This window comes from Macaca thibetana, chromosome 10, assembly GCF_024542745.1.
Source record: "Macaca thibetana thibetana isolate TM-01 chromosome 10, ASM2454274v1, whole genome shotgun sequence".
Classification (NCBI taxonomy): domain Eukaryota; kingdom Metazoa; phylum Chordata; class Mammalia; order Primates; family Cercopithecidae; genus Macaca; species Macaca thibetana.
In genome coordinates this window covers 20,167,004-20,187,788 of record NC_065587.1, presented here as the reverse complement: position 1 = coordinate 20,187,788, position 20,785 = coordinate 20,167,004, and the positions used below count along the sequence as shown (strand labels likewise).

Below are 20,785 nucleotides of genomic sequence, written 5' to 3'. Positions count from 1 at the left end.
CAGCCTGGGCTACTGAGTGAGACTCAGTCTCAAAAAAAAAAAAAAAAAAAAAAAAAAAAAAAAAGGCGTGGGGTGGGGCGAAATTCGCTGATGTTTTAACCATTCTGGGGTCACAGCCTCCTCTGGGAATCCCATGAAAATTATGGACCTACTCTGGAAAAAGGCACAAACAGGTAAACCTCCACAACTACTGCGGAAGCCTCACAGACTGCCAGCCTACCCAGGGATCCCAGGAGGTCCAAGTTAAGAACCCCACTTTGAGATGTTTCTTGTACTAAGAAGCTTGGTTTACAAAAAGTCTTCCCATATTTGTTTAGAGAACCCGAACGATGTCGCCACTTGCAGCGAAGCGCCCTAGCATGAACCGTAGTCCAGTTGGCTCAGGAGGTGGAGGCGGTGGTGGAGGCGGCTGGGGGCCTCCGCTTCTGGTGGCCGCAGGAGCAACCCACAGACAGGTAATGGCTGCCATGGGGGGCGGGGGCGTCGTCCTTAGCTTTTAGCGCCACCCGGCTGGCCCCTGTGCTTCGTGCGCATTTCATGGCCTCTGGGTGCCGTACCTGCTTCCCGCCTGGCTTTCCTGGGTGGCGGAGAGCGAACCCATCCCAGCCCGGATTGGGGGAGGGGGCGTCGGCGCAGGGTCCCGTGGGCAGAGCTGCGCTGGGAGCCGACGGGCTCCGCATTCATCATTGTTCCTCCAGCGCCTGGCACGGGCTGGGCCGCAGCAGGGACCGTGGCCTGAAGCGCGCCATCCCCTTCGCGTCGCCTGCCCGCCCGCCGAGCTCGCCGCCCACAGGTGTTTCCAGGGCTCCTTCCACCCGCCGGACAGAGGGAGGACCTAGAAGCCAAACCTGGCCCGCTGCTGGCCGAGAGCACAACAGCCGGCGGGCGCTGGCGGGCGCGGGGCGCACGGGGCCGCGGAGGGACCCGCGCGCGCCCCCGTCTCGTGCCGCGCGCACGTGACTGCGCCCCCGGCCTGCCCCCCGCCCCCACTGGCCGCTCGGCCGCGCGCGGGTCGGTCGGCTCTATGGGGAAAGCGGCCGCTCCGAGCCGAGGCGGCGGCTGTGGCGGCCGCTCCCGCGGGCTCTCGTCGCTGTTCACGGTTGTCCCCTGCCTGTCGTGCCACACGGCGGCGCCGGGCATGAGCGCTTCCACGTCCGGCTCCGGGCCGGAGCCCAAGCCCCAGCCCCAGCCCGTGCCCGAACCGGAGCGGGGACCGCTGTCAGAACAGGTGTCAGAAGCAGTTTCGGAGGCAGTGCCAAGATTGGAGCCTGTGTCCGAGACGACGTCTGAGCCGGAACCAGGGGCTGGGCAGGCATCGGAACTGCTGCAGGGGTCGCGGCCAGGGTCAGAGTCAAGTTCAGGTGTAGGGGCTGGGCCCTTCACTAAGGCCGCATCAGAGCCGCTCTCCCGATCGGTGGGGAGCGCGCCCTTTCTCAGACCCGAGTCGGGATCGCTGCCAGCGTTAAAGCCCCTGCCTCTTCTGCGATCAGGACAGGCGAAGACTCCTCTTGGGGTTCCAATGTCGGGGACTGGCACGACCTCCAGTGCCCCACTGGCCTTACTGCCTCTGGACAGCTTCGAGGGCTGGCTCCTCAAGTGGACCAACTATCTGAAGGGCTACCAGCGCCGCTGGTTCGTGCTGGGCAATGGTTTGCTCTCTTACTACAGGTATGGCAGCGCCAGGGTGGGACATGGGGATTGGAGGGTGATGATGCTGCAGGGATGGTGATGGAGGGCCTCCAGGTTTGGGGGACACTGCCGCTAGTCTAGAGATGTTTAGGGGCGTGCATTCCAGCAGGACAAGGCACACTTCTGGCCCGCCGCCAAGGGCTGGGGGCCCTGACCTCTGGCAAGGGTGAATGTAATCTGTGGACATGACCTCTGGCAAACTTGGATTTTTGGGCAAGTGGGGAGGTGGAGTAAGGCAGTGATCTGGGGCCTCAGTTCTCTCCTGCCTGGCAGTTGTGGGGCTTGGGGCAGCTAGCTAGAGTCAGCCCTTCAAAGTCCTTGCCCTTTCTGGTTCGGGAGCTAACATCATTGTGTGTTTGGGATTGAGGGAGACAGTCACCTTGTTCAGTCCTTAGGACCCACACGCTTAGGAAGGGCTGCTTATTCTTCCTGCCTGGGGCAGTTACTCCCACCTTTCCTGATGCCTCTGGTTGCCAGGCCTTGGGCTGGGCACCACAGACTCACAGATGTATTGGACAGGGCTCCTGGCCTTCAGGAGTCCATCTTGGTGTTTTGCGGAGAACCAGGAGGTGTTTTGCTGCCCTCCTTTCTTATTCCAGAACCAGCATGGGATTCAAAATTGAAGTCCAGCAGTGAGAGAGCTAACATTGTCTTCCCACTGAAAGTGGTTGAAAGGAGGAGGTTAGTGAAGCCTCCCTTTGCTTTCTTACTGGCTCTTCCCTGAGTCTGCTTCCTGGGGATGGTTGGTTTAAGCCTTGAGAACTCAGATCAGTCTATGCCAGTGGTTCTCAAACCTGAGTGTGCATCAGCATTCCCTGAAGAGCTTGTTGGAACACAAAGTGCTGGGCCTCCCCACTGAGTTTCTGATTCAGTGGGCCTAGGGGAAGGGCCTGAGATTCGGCTTTTCTAATAACTTCCCAGGCGTGGCCGGTGATGCTGGTCCAGTACCACACTCTGAGAAGCACTGTTTCACTGTTGCACACAGAAGGACCTTGACTTGCTGTTGCTGAAATTCAGGTCACTTCATTCACTTCATTCAGCCAACAGTATCCCTTCAAGCCACCCACTACAGGGTTTTGTTTTCTGTTGTTTTTGTTTTTGAGATGGAGTCTTGCTCTGTCTCCCAGGCTGGAGTACAGTGGCACAATCTTGGCTCACTGCTACCTCCGCCCCCCAGGTTCAAGCAATTCTCCTGCCTCAGTCTCCCGAGTAGCTGGGATTACAGGCTCACGCCACCATGCACAGCTAATTTTTGTATTTTTAGTAGAAGTGGGGTTTCACCATGTTGGCCAGGATGGTCTTGATCTCTTGACCTCATGACCTGCCCATCTCGGCCTCTCAAATCTTCTTTTCTTAAAATAACATGTGTAGACAGTTGACATTTCAGAGTAATCTCAAATGTGTAGATTCTCTGGGTAACTAAGAAAAATTCTTACTGCTTGCTGATAATGTTGTGAAGATAAATGCTAGTTCTGGGGGGAGGAGGGAGTAAGAACAAGCTTCTTGTGTGTGTGCGTGTACAGTCCAGCTCTGCAATTTCCTCTTCAGACTTTTCGAGATTCTAAGGTGGTTCAAATTGTTGCTGACCTCACCCAGGTAGAATGAACGATTCCTGACATTTATAGGACCCTGTGCCTTCACTGCATTCCATGCAAGGCTGGCCAGGAAAGGGGAACTGAGGCTGAATGAATGAACCTCAGTGGCCTCCCCAGAGGCAGCCAGCTTGCAGGCTGAGTGTTCGAACGCCACCAGAGATGAGTTTATGTGCCGAAAAGGCCCATTTGAGGTGCAGCTGGAATTGCCACTTGAGATGTTTGACGCTGCTCTCCTGTCCCCGCTTCTGATCTGAATCCCCCCCTTCCAGAACAGGCCATCCTGCCAGCTGGAATCAAGGACTGAGCATCCTCCAGGTCTGTCATGTAACCCTGAGAGCAGCAGGGTGGGTTTTCAGTTGCGCCATCTGTGCCCAGCGCCGTGCATGTGTGTTATCTCCTCCAGCCCTCTCCAGACACCCAGCTCTCAGCAGTTGGCCAAATGGGTGTGGCTGGGGATAGAGGTGAGATTAGGGTACTCGTGAGTTGGAAACAGAGTGAAATAATTTTTAAATTCATGATCTCTTTTCCTTGGGGGCGGGTAGAGTCAGGCTTACCTGCTGGGCAATGTGGCTGGTGAAGAAGGAATCAGAGCCATTTCTCTGCTGGCTCCCCTTTCGGAAAGACCACTCTCAACTTTTCAATTTTTTAATTTTTTTTTTTTTTTTTTTTTTAAAGACAGAGTCTTGCTCTGTCACCAGGCTGGAGTGCAGTGGCGTGATCTCAGCAAACTGCAGTCTCCGCCTTCTGGGTTCAAGCAATTTCCCTGCCTCAGCCTCCTGAGTAGCTGGGACTACAGGCGCGCACCACCACACCTGGCTAATTTTTTGTGTTTTAGTAGAGACAGGGTTTCACCATGTTGGCCAGGATGGTCTCAAACTCCTGACTTCGTGATCTGCCCGTCTTGGCTTCCAAAGTGCTGGGATTATAGGCATGAGCCACCGTACCTGGCCAACTTTTTAATTTTTAACTAAGTGAAGCCTGGTGTTTGGAGAAAATGTGGGCAACTATTTCTTGTGCCCCCTGCCATCCCATCCCACCTTCTGGCCTCCCCTCCTCCAGGATAGCCACCATTCCAAATCCTGGTCACCATCCACTTTTCTCCGCATTTTATTTAATTTTATCTCATCTAGGTGTAATTTTTAAGAACCCATATTTTTCATTGCAATTTTTTTTTTTTTTTTTTTTTTTTTTTTTTTTTTTTTTAGACAGAGTGTTGTTCTGTTGCCCAGGCTGGAGTGCAGTGGCCTGATCTTGGCTTACTACACTCTCCCACTCCCAGGTTCCAGTGATTCTCATGCCTCAGCCTCCTGAGTAGCTGGGATCACAGGCACACGCTACTGTGCCCAGCTAATTTTTTGTGTGTTTTTAGTAGACACGGGGTTTCATTATGTTGGCCAGGCTGGTCTCAAACTCCTGGCCTCAAGGATCCACCCTCCTCAGCCTCCCAAACTGCTGGGATTACAGGCATGAGCCACTGCGCCTGGCTATGCAGTCATCTTTAACCGTATTTTAAAAAGGGTTTCTAATATATAGAGTATGTTATTTTTGCAGGACTTATTTTGACTATTGTATAAAGCCCAGGGTGCAAATGTGGCACCTTTTACTTATGCATATTCCTGACGATGGGTCACTACAAACATTCTTGTATGTGTGCAGGAATTTCTCTTGGGTATAATTTCTGGGTTGTAGAGAATTGTGAATGTTCATCTTACATAATGCCAAACTGTTTCCCAAAGCAGTTGCACAAATTTATATTCCCACCGGTAACAAAAAAGAGATTCTGTGGATCCTTATCCTTTGCAACACTTGATATTGTTAGTATTGATTTTGCCATTCGAATAGGAACTATGATCGCTTATTGTGGTCCTGACCTGCATTTCCATTTCCATTATTTTTACCTTAATAGCGAAAGAATGGGGGTTTGGATTAAAATTTCTCCTTTCAATGTGACTTCCTTGGGTACACTTCTGCCCTGGATTTTGCTCGAGAAGCTCATTTGATTGCTTAAGTATATTCTAAGGAAGAAAGCACATTTTACCAATAGTTGGGCTTAGTAACATTCATATTATTAGGAATTTTTTAAAATGCTCTTTATAAATATCACGTGTAAAAAGTGTTTCTATGAGATATTGATAATTGTTGGCAGATTTTTACTTCTTTCTGACAGTATATATCAGAATATATCTTATTTATATTGGAATATAAATAAGACAGAACACAAGATTCTTCTTTTTTTTTTTTTTTTATTGAGATGGAGTCTCATTCTGTCGCCCAGGCTGGAGTGCAGTGGCACGATCTCAGCTTGCTGTGACCTCTGCCTCCCAGGTTCAAGCAATTCTCCTGCCACAGCCTCCCGAGTAGCTGGGATTACAGAGGCATGCCAGCACACCCAGCTAATTTTTTTTTTGTATTTTTAGTAGAGACAGGGTTTCACCGTGTTGGCCAGGCTAGTCTCGAACTCCTGACCTCGTGATCCGCTCGCCTTGGCCTCCCAAAGTGCTGGAATAACAGGTGTGAGCCACCGAGCCCAGCCTAGAAGGCAAGATTCTTATTCCATTACTTGGCATTCTTAATTATATGCTTATTTGGATACTAACAAGGAGAATATAAGAATATGGTTTTTTGTTCAATGTTGGCTTTTTTTTTTTTTTAATTGCAGGAAGTTCCCTTTGAAAAAATTTATCCCTAGTTGTTATCTCACAGGAAACATGTGAGTCCATAAAATTAGAGAAGAATTCCTAAATGATACAGAATTTTCAAAGGTATTGTCATCAGCAAGTTTTTACAGAGAAAGTGTTCCAAACATAATTTTTATCTACATTAATGACAACAATTATTAGGTTAGACAAACTTCTGTTTTGTTGTATGCCAGTTGTCTGCTTGGTGACATTATAAATGACATTTATTTCTCAGGAAATGATTTCAAACAGAAGCATTTTAAATTATTTATTTATTGTTCATACTGATCTATGCTTAGTAATGGCTAAGCCAGTTAGCAAGGAATGCCTCCCAGAAATTAGCCTGGGTCTATAAGAAAGATAGCTGCAGTCAAGTGAAAATAAATTTTGAAAGTCCTTGACTGGGCACAGTGGCTCATGTCTGTAATCCCAGCACTTTGGGAGACCGAGGCAGGTGGATCACCTGAGGTCAGGAGTTTGAGATCAGCTTAACTAACATGGTGAAACGCCATCTTTAGTAAATAATAAAAAAAAAAAATTTAGCTAGGCGTAGTGACGCATGCCTGTAATCCCAGCTACTCAGGAGGCTGAGGCAGGAGAATCTCTTGAACCTAGGAGGCAGAGGTTGTAGTGAGCTGAGTGCTATTGCACTCCAGCCTGGGCAACAAGAGTGAAACTACGTCTCAAAAAAAGAAAAAAAAGAAATCCTTTGGCTGAGGAAGACCACTGAACACTTGGTGAGCTGCACCCATTTTGGGACAGTGGCCAGGTAATAGAAGATGTAGCACCAAGACATTGTTGCCTCTGGGATAGACTGTGTACTGACCCTTCTCACGAACTCAGTTCCCAAAAGCCAACCGCTGTGAAAACTGGGCATCGAGAAATATTGTACTGTTTTCTTTTTTTTTCTTTTTTCTTTTTTGTTATTATACTTTAAGTTCTAGGGTACATGTGCATAACGTGCAGGTTTGTTACATATGTATACTTGTGCCATGTTGGTGTGCTGCACCCATCAACTCGTCAGCACCCATCAACTCGTCATTTACATCAGGTATAACTCCCAATGCCATCCCTCCCCTCCTCCCCATAATAGGCCCCGGTATGTGATGTTCCCCTTCCCGAGTCCAAGTGATCTCATTGTTCAATTCCCACCTATGAGTGAGAACATGCGGTGTTTGATTTTCTGTTCTTGTGATAGTTTGTTGAGAATGATGATTTCCAGCTGCATCCATGTCCCTACAAAGGACACAGACTCATCCTTTTTTATGGCTGCATAGTATTCCATGGTGTATATGTGCCACATTTTCTTAATCCAGTCTGTCACTGATGGACATTTGGATTATTCCAAGTCTTTGCTATTGTGAATAATGCCTCAATAAACATACGTGTGCATGTGTCTTTACAGCAGCATGATTTATGGTCCTTTGGGTATATACCCAGTAATGGGATGGCTGGGTCAAATGGTATTTCTAGTTCTAGATCCTTGAGGAATCGCCACACTGTTTTCCACAGTCGTTGAACTAGTTTACAATCCCACCAACAGTGTAAAAGTGTTCCTATTTCTCCACATCCTCTCCAGCACCTATTGTTTCCTGACTTTTTAATGATTGCCATTCTAACTGGTGTGAGATGGTATCTCATTGTGGTTTTGATTTGCATTTCTCTGATGGCCAGTGATGACGAGCAACTACTGTTTTCAATGTCAATTTTGATAATACTCAAAGGCTGGAAATGGAAAAGTCCATCCAGTTGCAAAGTGTCCCTGAAAACATGAAGTTGAGGGTGCAAGTGTGCAGGGTTAGTTCTCACATAATGGGCTGGATACCCCAGGAGGTAGCTTTATTGAATTCAGCTTGAATTTGAAATTATTATTCAGTGTTACATACTCTGAGACTGTTAGGAGGTCGAAAAGGAGTGCACAGGTTGATCATGTGTGAGTATTTGAAGTATATTTTCTTAGCATTTAGCACAGAGTTGTTGCAAAGAGGTGATAAATGGACTAGCAGCATATTTTAGAGGAGCACAGTGCACACCAACATTCTCAGCAAGTTCTAGTGACATGAATTGTCATTTTCCCCACCAAACTTGCCTCCCCCTCCTAACTCTCCTCTTTCTATGAATAGCTGAATACCTCTGAGTCATACTTGCTGCCTCTTCCCTCCCTCATCCCACACCAGATGAAATTTCCAAGTTCTGCCTGTCTATCTTCTGTAGCTCCTCCTCTCCATCTCAGCTGCCACATCATGGTTCAGGTCTGCCTTCTGCTTACCTGGTGTCCCAGCTTCTGTCTTGGACAGTGCATCCCTGCTGTGGTGCTAGTGCCCCACCTCCATGACCCTGGGGTTGTCTCACCTTCTCCAGGATTCTCTTTCAATAGTACCTTCTCTGCCGGGTGTGGTGGCTCACGCCTGTAATCCCAGCAGTTTGGGAGGCCAAGGCGGGTGGGTCACCTGAGGTCAGGAGTTCAATACCAGCCTGACCAACGTGGCGAAATCCTGTCTCTATTAAAAATACAAAAATTAGCTGGGCATGGTGGTGGGTGCCTGTAACCCCAGCTACTCAGGAGGCTGAGGCATGAGAATCACTTGAACCCGGGAGGTGGAGGTTGCAGTGAGCCATGATCACGCCATTGCAATCCAGCCTGGGTGACAGAGTGAGACTCCGTCTCAAAAAATAAATAAAAAAATAAACAAAACCAAACAAAACAGTACCTCCTCCTGTGTAAGCAGATCCCTGTATTGAATTTCTTCTGTTTGAAATACCTAGAATAGCCCCCTACTGATCCAAAGAACCAGGTCTTCCTCCTTTCGGAATTTACAGGGTGTGTCTGAGCTTCTCTGCAGATAACTTTGTGTCAGGAGGATACCATGGCCAAGTTTGGCATCTTCTTTGTATTCCACATAGAGCCTGGAACAGTACTTGCCACTGATACATCCTCAGTAGCTTGGTTAGTCTGTGAATGGATGAGCAAGTAAATGAATTACAGTTGCCTGTGAGTTTATGGGATTTCAGAAAGCCAAGTATGTTCATGCCAAACTTGGATTTTTCTTAATTTGTCTTCCATTTCAAAAACTTGTTTCCTGCAATAAGTTAACTAGGGAGATAAATTGGAGATTGCAGGCTTAAGCCAGGAGTGCAAGAAAAGCAGCAGTGGGAATGTGGATATAATGCGTTTCTAGGTTTGAACGTGTTGTAGTAGGCTACTCAGTGAATCAATATCTTCTTTTTTTTTTTTTTATTTTTTGAGATGGAGTCTCACTGTGTTGCCTAGGCTGAAGTGCAGTGGCACAGTCTTGGCTCACTGCAACCTCTGCCTCCTGGGTTCAAGCGATTCTCCTGCCTCACCCTCCAGAGTAGCTGGGATTACAGGCGTACACCACCACACCCAGCTAATTTTTGTATTTTTGATAGAGATGGGGTTTCACCATGTTGGCCAAGCTGGTCTCAACCTCTTGAGCTCAAGTGATCCACCTGCCTCAGCCTCCAAAAGTGTTGGGATTACAGGCGTGAGCCACCACGCCCAGCCCTATAGCTTTTTTTTTTTTTTTTTTTTTTTTTTTTTTTTTTTTTTTTTTTAGATGGAGTCTCCGTCTGTTGCCCAGGCTGGAGTGCAGTGGCATGATCCTGGCTCACCACAACCTTTGCCTCCCAGGTTCAAGCAATTCTCCTTAGTGTCCTGAGTAGCTGGGATTACAGGCACCCACCACCATGCCCTGCTAATTTTTGTATTTTTAGTAGAGACGGAGTTTCACCATGTTGTCCAGTCTGGTCTCAAATTCCTGATCTCAAGTGATCTGCCTGCCTTAGCCTCCCAAAGTGCTGGGATTACAGGTGTGAGCCATTGTGCCTGGCCTGGCCTTGTAGCTTTTAAAAGTAGTTTTCTGTGCATCTGTTGGTTTCCCTTGCACTGTTGGAAGCCAGCTATTGATCAAAGAAGGGGCCTCTACCCTAAAATGTTAGATCCAACAGAATAATAGGATCTTTTGTTTGTGGGGTATTCTGCAAGTGTCAGAGTGGTTTCCAGTTTATGGTTTCAGTGCAGGGGTGCTGGTCTTGCCATCCTGTTACATGGGGAAAAAACTGGAAGTACATGAACAGCACCAGGATTCAATCACAGTCTTCTGACTCAGCCCACGCAAAGGTGTCCACCTACCTCACACTGGGGAGACTCTTCTCTGGGGTCCTGGGTCGGAGGTCTCCAAGAGTAACCCCAGGCTCAATGACCCACTTGGAGGACTCACAGGACTCAGCATATATTAATGACAAAAACTGTGATTACCTTTGCACCAACCTAATAGTTGTACCCACAGCTATGCTTTGTTATAATGAAAGGATGCAAAGAAAGCACAATGGCAAAGAAACAAAGTGAAGTCTGGGAAAACCAGCTGCAATATTCCAAGGATCCTCTCCCAGTGCAGTCACACAACACGCACTTAATCCCTCCACCACCGAGTTGTGACAACACACGTGAAATGCTGCCCACCAGGGAAGTTCCTTAGAGACTCAGAGCCCAGGGTTTTTACTGGGGGTTCATCATGTGGGCACCTTCTGTTTGGCACATACCTGAATTCCAGATTCCCAGAAGGAAACCAGATTTTTTTTTTTTTTTTTTGAGATAGAGTCTTGCTGTGTTGCCCAGGCTGGAGTGCAGTGGTGCAGTCTTGGCTCACTGCAACCTCAGCCTCCTGGGTTCAAGAGATTTTTGGCTAATTTTTGTATTTTTAGTAGAGATGGGTTTTCACCATGTTGGCCAGGCTGGTCTCGAACTCCTGACCTCAGGTGATCTCAGCCTCCCAAAGTGCTGGTATTACAGCTGGAAAGCAGATATTTGCCATAAATCACATTGTTTGCACAAACAGTATAGGCACAGTGAGCCACGCTTATCAGTTAGAGAATGGTGGGAAACCTCCCCAAATTCAAGCTCCCAGACACCAGTCAAAGGCCCCTTGGAAGCAGGCGTGTCAAAGGACGGGCAGTCTCAGGCTTGCTATGTGAACTCTTTTCTGCACAGGTGTGAACTCCTTCCTCCTCGCAGACATCAGTGACATCAGTCAGGGTAAGGGCTGGTTCAGGGAGAGTGCCCATACTTGGCTTTGAGTGATGGAGTGGCCTCCTGTCTCTCATCAGAGAAGGCCACGTGCCAGTCTTGCAGGGTGTCAAACACATAGCATGTCTGCTGCTCTGTGTACCGAGTGCCTGCTCTGTGGCACTCCTGGCTGTGTGATTAGCCCTTGATTGCTTCACAAACACTTGTCTGATCTAGACCTTGCCTAAGGCCATCTGGCAGCATGGTTTTTGCATGTGACTGGGGTACACTTGCCACATGGACCCCTTCCTCCCCAGTAGTTGTTTTTCTTTTTGAGATGGAGTTTTACTCTTGTTTACCAGGCTGGAGTGCAGTGGCGTGATCTCGGCTCACCACAACCTCTGCCTCCAGGATTTAAGCAATTATCCTGCCTCAGCCTCTCGAGTAGCTGGGATTACAGGCATGCACCACCATGCCCGGCTAATTTTGTATTTTTAGTAGAGTCAGGATTTCTCCATGTTGGCCAGGCTGGTCTCGAACTCCCTACCTCACGTGATCCACCCGCCTTGGCCTCCCAAAGTGCTGGGATTACAGGTGTGAGCCACTGCGTCCAGCCTCCCCAGTATGTTTGCGCCTTTGGTGGAGTATTAGCTGTGAGTTCTTCAGCTGCTGCTCTTGAACCTTGTACTTTTCTCAGGGAGGGTCTGTTAATCCAAGATTAGGGCCTGACAAGAAGTCTGAAATGTTTGTGACATTTCAGCCTACACTAGCTTTGGTCATATTGTTTATTGTTTATTGATCTCCTGCAGTGACCACAATGTGCAAGGCAATGCGTGTAACAGACCTGCATACCACTGTCACACAACTGGAGTGGAGGAGAAGGGGGGAAGTGTGCACACACCCTGGTCATTCAGTAAGAGGCCAAAAGGTTCAGGCAAAGTGCTTTGTGGGAGCCCCTGGATAGTCAAACATGTGGCTTTCACTTCCCCTGTAGTCTTTTGGGATAAAGCTGGCAAACTACGTCAGTAGAGAAGGAGAGGTCTGTGAAAAGACTGTGAGGTTCCCTAGAACAAGATCAATATATGCTTATCCCAAGGGGAAAGAGAGGGGAAGTGGGCCTATTCCCTGGATGACTGCTGGATGCTGACACATGGAGAGAGTAGATGGTAAGAAACACCTCTGAATAAAATTGAAATTGGCAGCTTGGTGTGTGGTGAATCACACAGCAGGTGTCACCACACAGAGATGTGGCTTTAAGAGGCTCCTTTCATAATCATACAGATGGAGCAAACTGTCAATAAGTTTTGGGGTCATGCTGGGTGCTGTACACTTTTTTCTTTTATGTGCAATGCTTTGCCATGCTGCCTTACATTTTTTTTAAAGAGTACTTGGAGTTCTGATTGCTTAGTGATGCTTCATTCCATTTGGCATCTTGTCACATGCGCAGCCACAGCTCTACATTTAATACCGATTTAACAATCTTGACTCACACTATTCGATCTGCATTGTTGGGCCATTGCCTGAAACCAAGAGGAGGGCAGATGGCATGGCTGAGCTTGCATAGGAAACTGCCAGATTGCGTTGTCCTTTGAAGCAGCAGGAGGTGCTGCCTTCCTAATACAGTGTGTGGTTTCCCTGGGCTCACCAGATGAAGCCCTGACCCTGGGCATGATAGTCACTGTCCTTCACAGCCAGGTCCCGCCTCTCTTTTCCCTATCACTCATCTTCCTCCAGCCTCGACCCTTCTTCTAACAAACTTGCCTTACTCCCCCTTTGCAAGCCACATGTGTTTCATTCCTCACTCCAGATCTTCCTGCCATCCCCTTAGCCAGAAGGACTCCTCCTCATTGCTGCTGAAATCCCTACCTGGGCAGGCTTAATCCCAGGGTCATCTCAGCATGGACCTATATGGATTTTCTGCAGCAATCTGGAGGAACTGTTCTTCCTCTGGATGCCTTTTTGTGTGTTATTTCATTTGGCCATGCACCCCATCAGCTGGGTATTCGTCCTCTCCGTTAGATCAATACCTCCGTCCTCCCCACCAGAACATGGGGCCATGTCTTCTCAATGTAGTGTCCTCTAGAGTGCTGGGCCTAGGGCCTTATACTTGGAAGACTCTCAAATTTCATTGAAGCTTTTTTTTTTTTTTTTTTTTTTTTTTTTTTTTTTTTTTTTTTGAGACGGAGTCTAGCTTTGTCGCCAGTCTGGAGTGCAGTGGCGTGATCTCAGCTCACTGCAACCTCCGCCTCCCATGTTCAAGCGATTCTTCTGTCTCAGCCTCTTGAGTAGGTGGGATTATAGGCTCGCGCCGCCACGCCCAGCTAATTTTTGTATTTTTAGTAGAGATGAGGTTTCACCATATTGGCCAGCATGATCTCGATCTCCTGACCTCAAGTGATCCACCCAGCTCAGCCTCCCAAAGTGCTAGGATTACAGACATAAGCCACCGCGCCCGGCCTTAAGTGAAGCATTTTTATAGAAAATGTACTTTTTGGGCCGGGCGCCGTGGCTCACGCCTGTAACCCCAGCACTTTGGGAGGCCAAGGAGGGTGGATCACAAGGTCAGGAGATCAAGACCATCCTGGCTAACATGGTGAAACCCCCTCTCTACTAAAAATACACACAAAAAATATTAGCCAGGCGCAGTGGCGGGCACCTATAGTCCCCGCTACTGGGGAGGCTAGGCAGGAGAATGGCATGAACCCGGGAGGCACAGCTTGCAGTGAGCCGAGATCGCACCACTGCACTCCAGCCTGGGTGACAGAGCGAGACTCCTTCTCAAAAAAGAAAAAAAAAAAGAAAAAAGAAAATGTACTTTTTGTAATTTTGTGTTTTGTTCCTAGTATAAAGACCCAACATGCGGCCTGAACCATTGGTAGCCCAGGGGGAGTCAATAAATTGCTAGGAGAACGCAGTGACCACGAGGCTACACATGGCCCAGCTTCTTCAGCCCCTTTTCTTTTTTCTTTTTTTTTTTTTGAGACAGAGTCTTGCTCTTGTTGCCCAGGCTGGAGTGCAGTGGCGCAGTCTCGGCTCACTACAACCTCTACTTCCTGGGTTCAAGCGAGTGTCCTGCCTCACCCTCCCGAGTAGATGGGATTACAGGCGCCTGCCACCATGTCCAGCTAACTTTTGAATTTTTAGTAGAGACAGGGTTTTGCCCTGTTGGCCAGGCTGGTCTCGAACTCCTGACCTCAGGTGATACACCCACCTCAGCCTCCCAAAGTGCTGGGATTACAGGCGACAACCACCTCGCCTGGCTGTTCAGCCCCTTTTCTAAGGCTTACATGAGCTAAGAATATGTGAGGATATTGAGAGCTCATCGTATTAATGTATATTTAAAACTCTTTGTTAAGAAGAATTTTAAACGTATATAAGAGTAGGCAATAGCATAACGAACCCCCATGTACCAATTACCTAGTTTCAACAATTATTAACTTCTAGGCCAATCTTGTTTAATCTCAATCCCCCTCATATCATTTTAAAGTGAATTCTAAATATGATATTTTACCTGTGAGTGTTTTAGTATATATCTCTCAAGGATAAGGATTTTTTAGTTTTTATTTTTATTTTTTTGAGATGGAGTCTCTTCTGTCACCCAGGCTGGAGTGCAATGGCATGATCTTGACTCACTGCAACCTCTGCCTCCTGGGTTCAAGCAATTCTTCCACCTCAGCCTCCCTAGTAGCTGGGATTATAGGCACCTCCCATCATTCCCGGCTAATTTTTTTATTTTTGTAGAGATGGGGTTTCACAGGCGTGAGCCACCGCACTCAGCCAAGGGTAAGGATTTTAAAAACATATCCACAGGCCAGGGGGGTTGGCTCATGCCTGTAATCCCAGCACTTTGGGAGGCCAAGGTGGGTGGAATCACTTGAACCCAAGAGGCGGAGGTTGCAGTGAGCTGAGGCTGCGCTGTTGCACTCTAGCCTGGGCAACAAGAGCGAAAACTCTGTCTCAAAAATAATAATAATAATATAATAAAATAAATAAATAAAAACATATCCACAATACTACTATTACAACTAAAACAAATTAACAATAATTCCTTATAATCAGATATCCAATCAGTGTTCACAGTTTCAGTGGTTTCAAATGTCATGAATTTTTTTTTTTTTTGATACGTTTGTTTGTATTGGGACTCAAACAACATCTACCCATAGAATTTCCCACAGTTTGGATTTTGCTGATGGCATTTTCTTGGTGTAGGTTAACATGTTCCTCTCTCCTCCATAATGTCTTAGTTTGACAGATGGATCTAGAAAGTTGAATAGGTGGTGGCGTGTTCTTCTATCAGGAGCTGGTGGCTTCTCTTTTTTTGTGATGTTAGCAGCTAGTGATGATCAATCTTAGATTAGTCTAAATCTTTTTTTTTTTTTAGAGATGGAATCTCGCTCTGTCGCCCAGGCTGGGATGCAGTGGTGTGATCTTGGTTCACTTCAGCCTCTGCCTACTAGGTTCAAGTGACTCTCTGCCTCAGCCTCCTGAGTAGCTGGGATCACAGGCATGTGCTACCATACCTGGCTAATTTTTGTATTTTTTGTAGAGACGGGGTTTCACCACGTTAGCCAGGATGGTCTCGATCTCCTGACCTTGTGATCTGCCCTCCTCAGCCTCCCAAAGTGCTGGGATTACAGGCGTGGGCCACCGTACCTGGCCAGTGGTTTTTGTTTTTTTTTGAGACAGAGTCTCACTCTGTTGCCAGGCTGGAGTGCAGTGGTGCGATTTTGGCTCACTGCAAAGTCCGCCTCCCAGGTTCAAGTGATTCTCCTGCCTCAGCCTCCCGAGTAGCTGGGACTACAGGTGCACGCCACCACACCTGGCTAATTTTTGTATTTTTAAGTAGAGACAGGGTTTCACCATGTTGGCCAGTATGGTCTCAATCTCTTGACCTCATGATCAGCCTGCCTCAGCCTCCCAAAGTGCTGGGATTACAGGCATGAGCCACTGTGCCTGGCAAAATTAGTCTACTTCTTAAAAAAATTTTTTTCTTTTTAAAGACATGGGGTTTTGCTGTGTTACCCAGGCTGGTCTGGCAACTGCTGGGCTCCAGTGATCCCATGTTTGGCTTCCCAAAGCACTGGTATTACAGATGTAAGCCACCTTGCCCAGCCCAGATTAGTCTAATTCTATCATTTCATCCTCATTTATTAGCAGGGATACTGTTTTTTGTTGTTGTTGTTTTTGTTTTGTGAAATGGAGTCTCGCTTTGTCGCCCGGGCTGGAGTGCAGTGGCACAATCTCAGCTTACTGTAATCTCTGCCTCCCAGGTTCAAGCAATTCTCCTGCCTCAGCCTCCCGAGTAGCTGGGATTATAGACGTGCACCACCATGCCTGGCTAATTTTTTTGGTATTTTTAGTAGAGACAGGGTTTCACCATGTTGGCCAGGCTGGTCTTGAACTCCTGACCTCAGGTGATCCCCCTCCTCAGCCTCCCAAAGTGCTGGAATTACAGGCGTGAGCCACTGTGCCCCGCCTTAGCAAGAATACTTCTACAAAGAGAAACTTCCCCTCATCTGCCACTCGTTGGTTACTCAGAGGTGCAGTTCGTGCAGGAAGAGCAGAATCAGGGCTTGACTCTTTCTTGAATTTTTTTTTTTTCCACAAGTTTTCAAAATAATGAGTTGGTGCTTCTCTTCTAGTGGTGGCCAATTAGTTGTGTTTTCTTAAGTATCATTACATTCTCATAGATATGAGCATGTTTGATGTGTTTCCCACTACTATCACTACCCTTAAAGATGCTCATGTTGTCTGGCCATGTCTTTAGTTAGTGGAAGGCTCTTCAAGTTGACCCTAGAGTCCTTTGGAAGGACCCTTGGTAGAATTAGGGTTTAATAGCTTCATTGCTGTCTGGCTTGAAAACATGTTCCTGGCTCTTCTTGTACTTGTTTTTTATATATATATGTATGTATTTTTTGAGACAGGGTCTCACTCTGTCACCCAGGGTGGAGTACAGTGGTGCGATCTCAGCTCACTGTAACCTCTGCCTCCCAGGTTCAAGCGATTCTCCTGTCTCAGCTTCCCTAGAGCTGGGATTACAGGCATGTGCCACCATACCAGGCTTATTTTTGTAGTTTTAGTAGAGATGGGGTTTCACCATGTTGGCCAGGCTGGTCTCAAACTGCTGACCTCAGGCGATCTGCCCGCCTCGGGAATCCAGACGTAAGTCACCGCGCCCAGCCTTGTACTTGTCTTGTCCCAGGCCTGGAGTCAGCCATTTCTCCAAGGAGCCACATTTCTTTTTGGTGGGAAGTAGTGTTTGAAGATCATAATCTTGGTGCCATAAGGGGTCATTGTCACCCAGTTGGTCATTGTTTTTAGGTTTTTTTAGTATATAGAGCTAGGAAATATATACATATTTATGTATGTTTTATAAAAGCTAGGAAATATCTATATTTGTTTTATACAGAGCTAGGAAATATATATATTTATGCAATGTTTGATATATATGTACATACATATATATACAAATACATTTATCTCCTAGCTTGGTATAAAACAAACATGGCCGGGCACGGTGGCTCATACCTGTAATCCTAGCACTTTGGGAGGCCAAGGCGGGCAGATCACGAGGTCAGGAGATTGAGACCATCCTGGCTAACACGGTGAAACCCTGTCTCTACTAAAAATACAAAAAATTAGCCGGGCGTGGTGGCGGGCGCCTGTAGTCCCAGCTACTCCAGAGGCTGAGGCAGGAGAATGGCGTGAACCTGGGAGGTGGAGCTTGCAGCGAGCCGAGATAGCACCACTGCAGTCCGGCCTGGTCGACAGAGCGAGACTCTGTCTCAAAAAAACAAAAAAAAGTACAATATGTTTGTTATCTTTAAAAATAGAATATATTATCAGTTCATACTGGTATTCTCAACACAAAATTAAGACCAGCCCGGGCTCAGTGGCTCAGTTCTGTAATCCCAGCACTTTGGTAGCTGAGGTGGGTGGATCCCTTGAGTCTAGGAGTTTAAGACCAGCCTGGGCAACATGGCAAAAACCCCATGTCTACAAAAAATACAAAAATTAGCTAGGCACGGTGGTGTGTGCCTGTGGTCCCGGCTACTCAGGAGGCTGAAGTGGGAGGGTTGCTTGAGCCTGGGAGGCAGAAGTTGCAGTGAGCCAAGATCACATCACTGCACTCCAGCCTGGGTGACACAATGAGACCCTATCTCAAAAAAAAAAAAAAAAAAAAAAAGGAATGAAGTCCACGGTGTTTTTGCTTAGGTAGAACCCATTTTCTCTGTGTTTCATCTCCTTGCTGAAGCCCACCGTGGTGTCTGCCTGGTCCTCTTTAGCTGGACAGGTTGGTAATCATCATCTCAGAGCCGACGTGATGACATAGGTCTCTGGAGACCTGTAGAAAGATCTTTGTCACTTTATTCAGCTAATGCTCAGACTCCAGACTGGGCTTCATACATCTCTCCCAGAGGTGCTCATGTGACACGAAAGTGCAGGCCACACTGGTGTAACACTCAGGATAATGCAAGTGACCCAAAGGGAGATCAGTGGCAAGTGGGTCCATGGGGAAGCAACTCTTTGAGAAAGACAGAGCATGTCAGACTGTTTCAGACCCTGTTCTCTAGATCTCCTTTACCGTTGGTAGTTTTTGCCTCCAGCTTCCTCCTCACCCTCCTCCTCTTTCTTCTCCAAACCTTGGGACTTGAACTAATCCTCCCACCTCACCTTTTCCTCCCACCTGGCAGAATGACATCTTTGTTCCTCTAGAGCAGTACATCAACTGGGAGAGGAGGAGCCCAGGAAATTCTTGTTGAACTGAAATGTGCTCAAGCCTTCCCACCTCCTTCATTTGCCCTGGGAGGAGAGTGCCAGATGTGTATTTGTTGGTTCTGGGTCCTTTGAAAGTATTATGTAAGGATGTGGATAGCCATTTCCTTGAGGTCAGGGCTTCCAGCTGCTATGGAACCTCAGCATCCGCTCTCATCCTTTTGCACATTGTATGAAATGAAAAGCAGAAAACTGGTCAAGAATAGAATATTGCAGGAAATAATGTTTTATATGTGTGTGGATCTACTTCATCACACTTCCAGTCTTCATGACCTGGGAGGGAACCGGAGCATCCATGATCACGCTCATTTTACAGATGGGGAAAACAAGGCACAGAAAGTGTAGTTGCTTTGTCTAAGGCCCAGCAACTTGCATCACTGTTCATCATTTGCTTCCATATATAGGTTGTATCTTGGGGTCATTATGGACATAACCTCAGCTCTTTATTCTTTTATTTATTTATCCAGCAATATATTTATCTAGTGCCCTCTATGCGACAGGCCTGCTTGGGCTGCCAGTAAAGGAAGGACCCCTGGTTTTTTGGTTTGTTTTTGTTTTTGTTTATTTTGAGATGTAGTCTCACTCTATCACCCAGGCTGGAATGGTGCAGTGGCACCATCACGGCTCACTGCAGGCTCGATGTTCTGCACTCAAGCAGTCCTTCCACCTCAGCCTCCAGAGTAGCTGGGACTACAGGCATGCATCACCACACTTGGCTAATTTTTTATTTCTTTGTAGAGATTAAGCCTCCCTATGTTGTCCTGGTTGGTTTCAAACTCCTGGCTTCAAGCACTCCACCCGCCTTGGCCTTCCAAAGTGCTGGGATTACAGGTGTGAGTGAGCCACGGTGCCCGGCTGGAGCCCTGGTGTTTACACTCAGTCCTGTACCTGCAGACCCTGAGCCTCTCAGGCAGGGGCCAGTTGCCTGAACTTTGGCAGAAACTCAGATTCACTTTCTTTTTTTTTCCCACAGAGATTTTCAACAAGTATAGAAAGAAAATCAGTTAAATTAACCAGCACAGATTGTTTCCTGGAGCATACTGGTTAATTTAAGAAGGCTTCCCATGAGAGCTCAGCTTCAGGCTGTCTGGTTGCTGAGTGCTGACCAGCTTTTAACTGTGTATGTAACCATGTAGACAGGTCCGCAACTGCCCATGCGTGGTGCTTGTGTGAGTCCCCCAAATAAACAATGTCTCTGGCAGCTGCCTCCATCCCAGGGCAGCAGAGGTATAGAAGCCATTGTAGCTTCTCCCCAGAATGACAAATACAGAGATAAACCCAGGATCCCGGATTCTTCAAAACTGTTCTACAGCTTTTTTTTTTTTTTTTTTTTTTTTTTTTTTTTTTTTTTTTTAGACAGAGTCTCGCTTTGTTGCCCAGACTGGAGTGTGCAGTGACAGGTTCAAGCGATTCTTCCACCTCAGTCTCCTGAGTAGCTGGGACTACAGACATGTGCCACCACACCCAGCTAACTCTTTTTGTATTTTTTAGTAGAGACAAGGTTTCCCCACGTTTGGGCAGGCTGGTCTCGAACTCCTGACCTCAAATGATCCATCCATCTCGGCCTCCCAAAGTGCTGGGATTACAGGGTTGAGCCACCTCACCCAGCCTGTTCTACAGCCAACATGGTGAAACCCTATCGCCACTAAAAACACAAAAATTATTTGGGTGTGGTGACAGGTGCCTGTAATCTCAGGTACTCGAGAGGCTGAGGCAGGAGAATCACTTGAACCTGGGAGGCAGAGGTTGCAGTGAGCTGAGATCTTGCCACTGCATTCCAGCCTGGGCAACAAAGTTAGACTCCATCTCAGAAAAAAAAAAAAAAAAAAAAGAACACTGAGGTTTTATAACTGTCTTCCCCCTTTTCAAAGATTCTTACAAGTCAAAGCAGACTGTTATCAAGACAAATTCCCATTTCCACATGCCTCATCTTAGCACATCTGGTCACATCAGCAGCTTCTCAGTTACAGTATGGTACTACACACCAGAGAGAGCATGAGCGAAACTGTCAGACTATCTCG

The 20,785-nt window shown here is 47.3% G+C and overlaps 2 protein-coding genes across 2 annotated transcripts in view; one reads left to right on the top strand and one right to left on the bottom strand.

The window, feature by feature from the left end:
* Positions 1-20,785, bottom strand: part of PES1 (pescadillo ribosomal biogenesis factor 1) — a 270,761-nt gene that overhangs the window by 131,903 nt on the left and 118,073 nt on the right. The window lies entirely within an intron of this gene.
* OSBP2 (oxysterol binding protein 2) overlaps positions 959-20,785 on the top strand; it is a 220,825-nt gene continuing 200,998 nt past the window's right edge. The window contains exon 1 of the mRNA XM_050806701.1: positions 959-1,668. Within this exon, the coding sequence (XP_050662658.1) occupies positions 1,025-1,668 (644 nt within the window). The 5' untranslated portion in view covers positions 959-1,024. The remainder of the gene's footprint in view (positions 1,669-20,785) is intronic.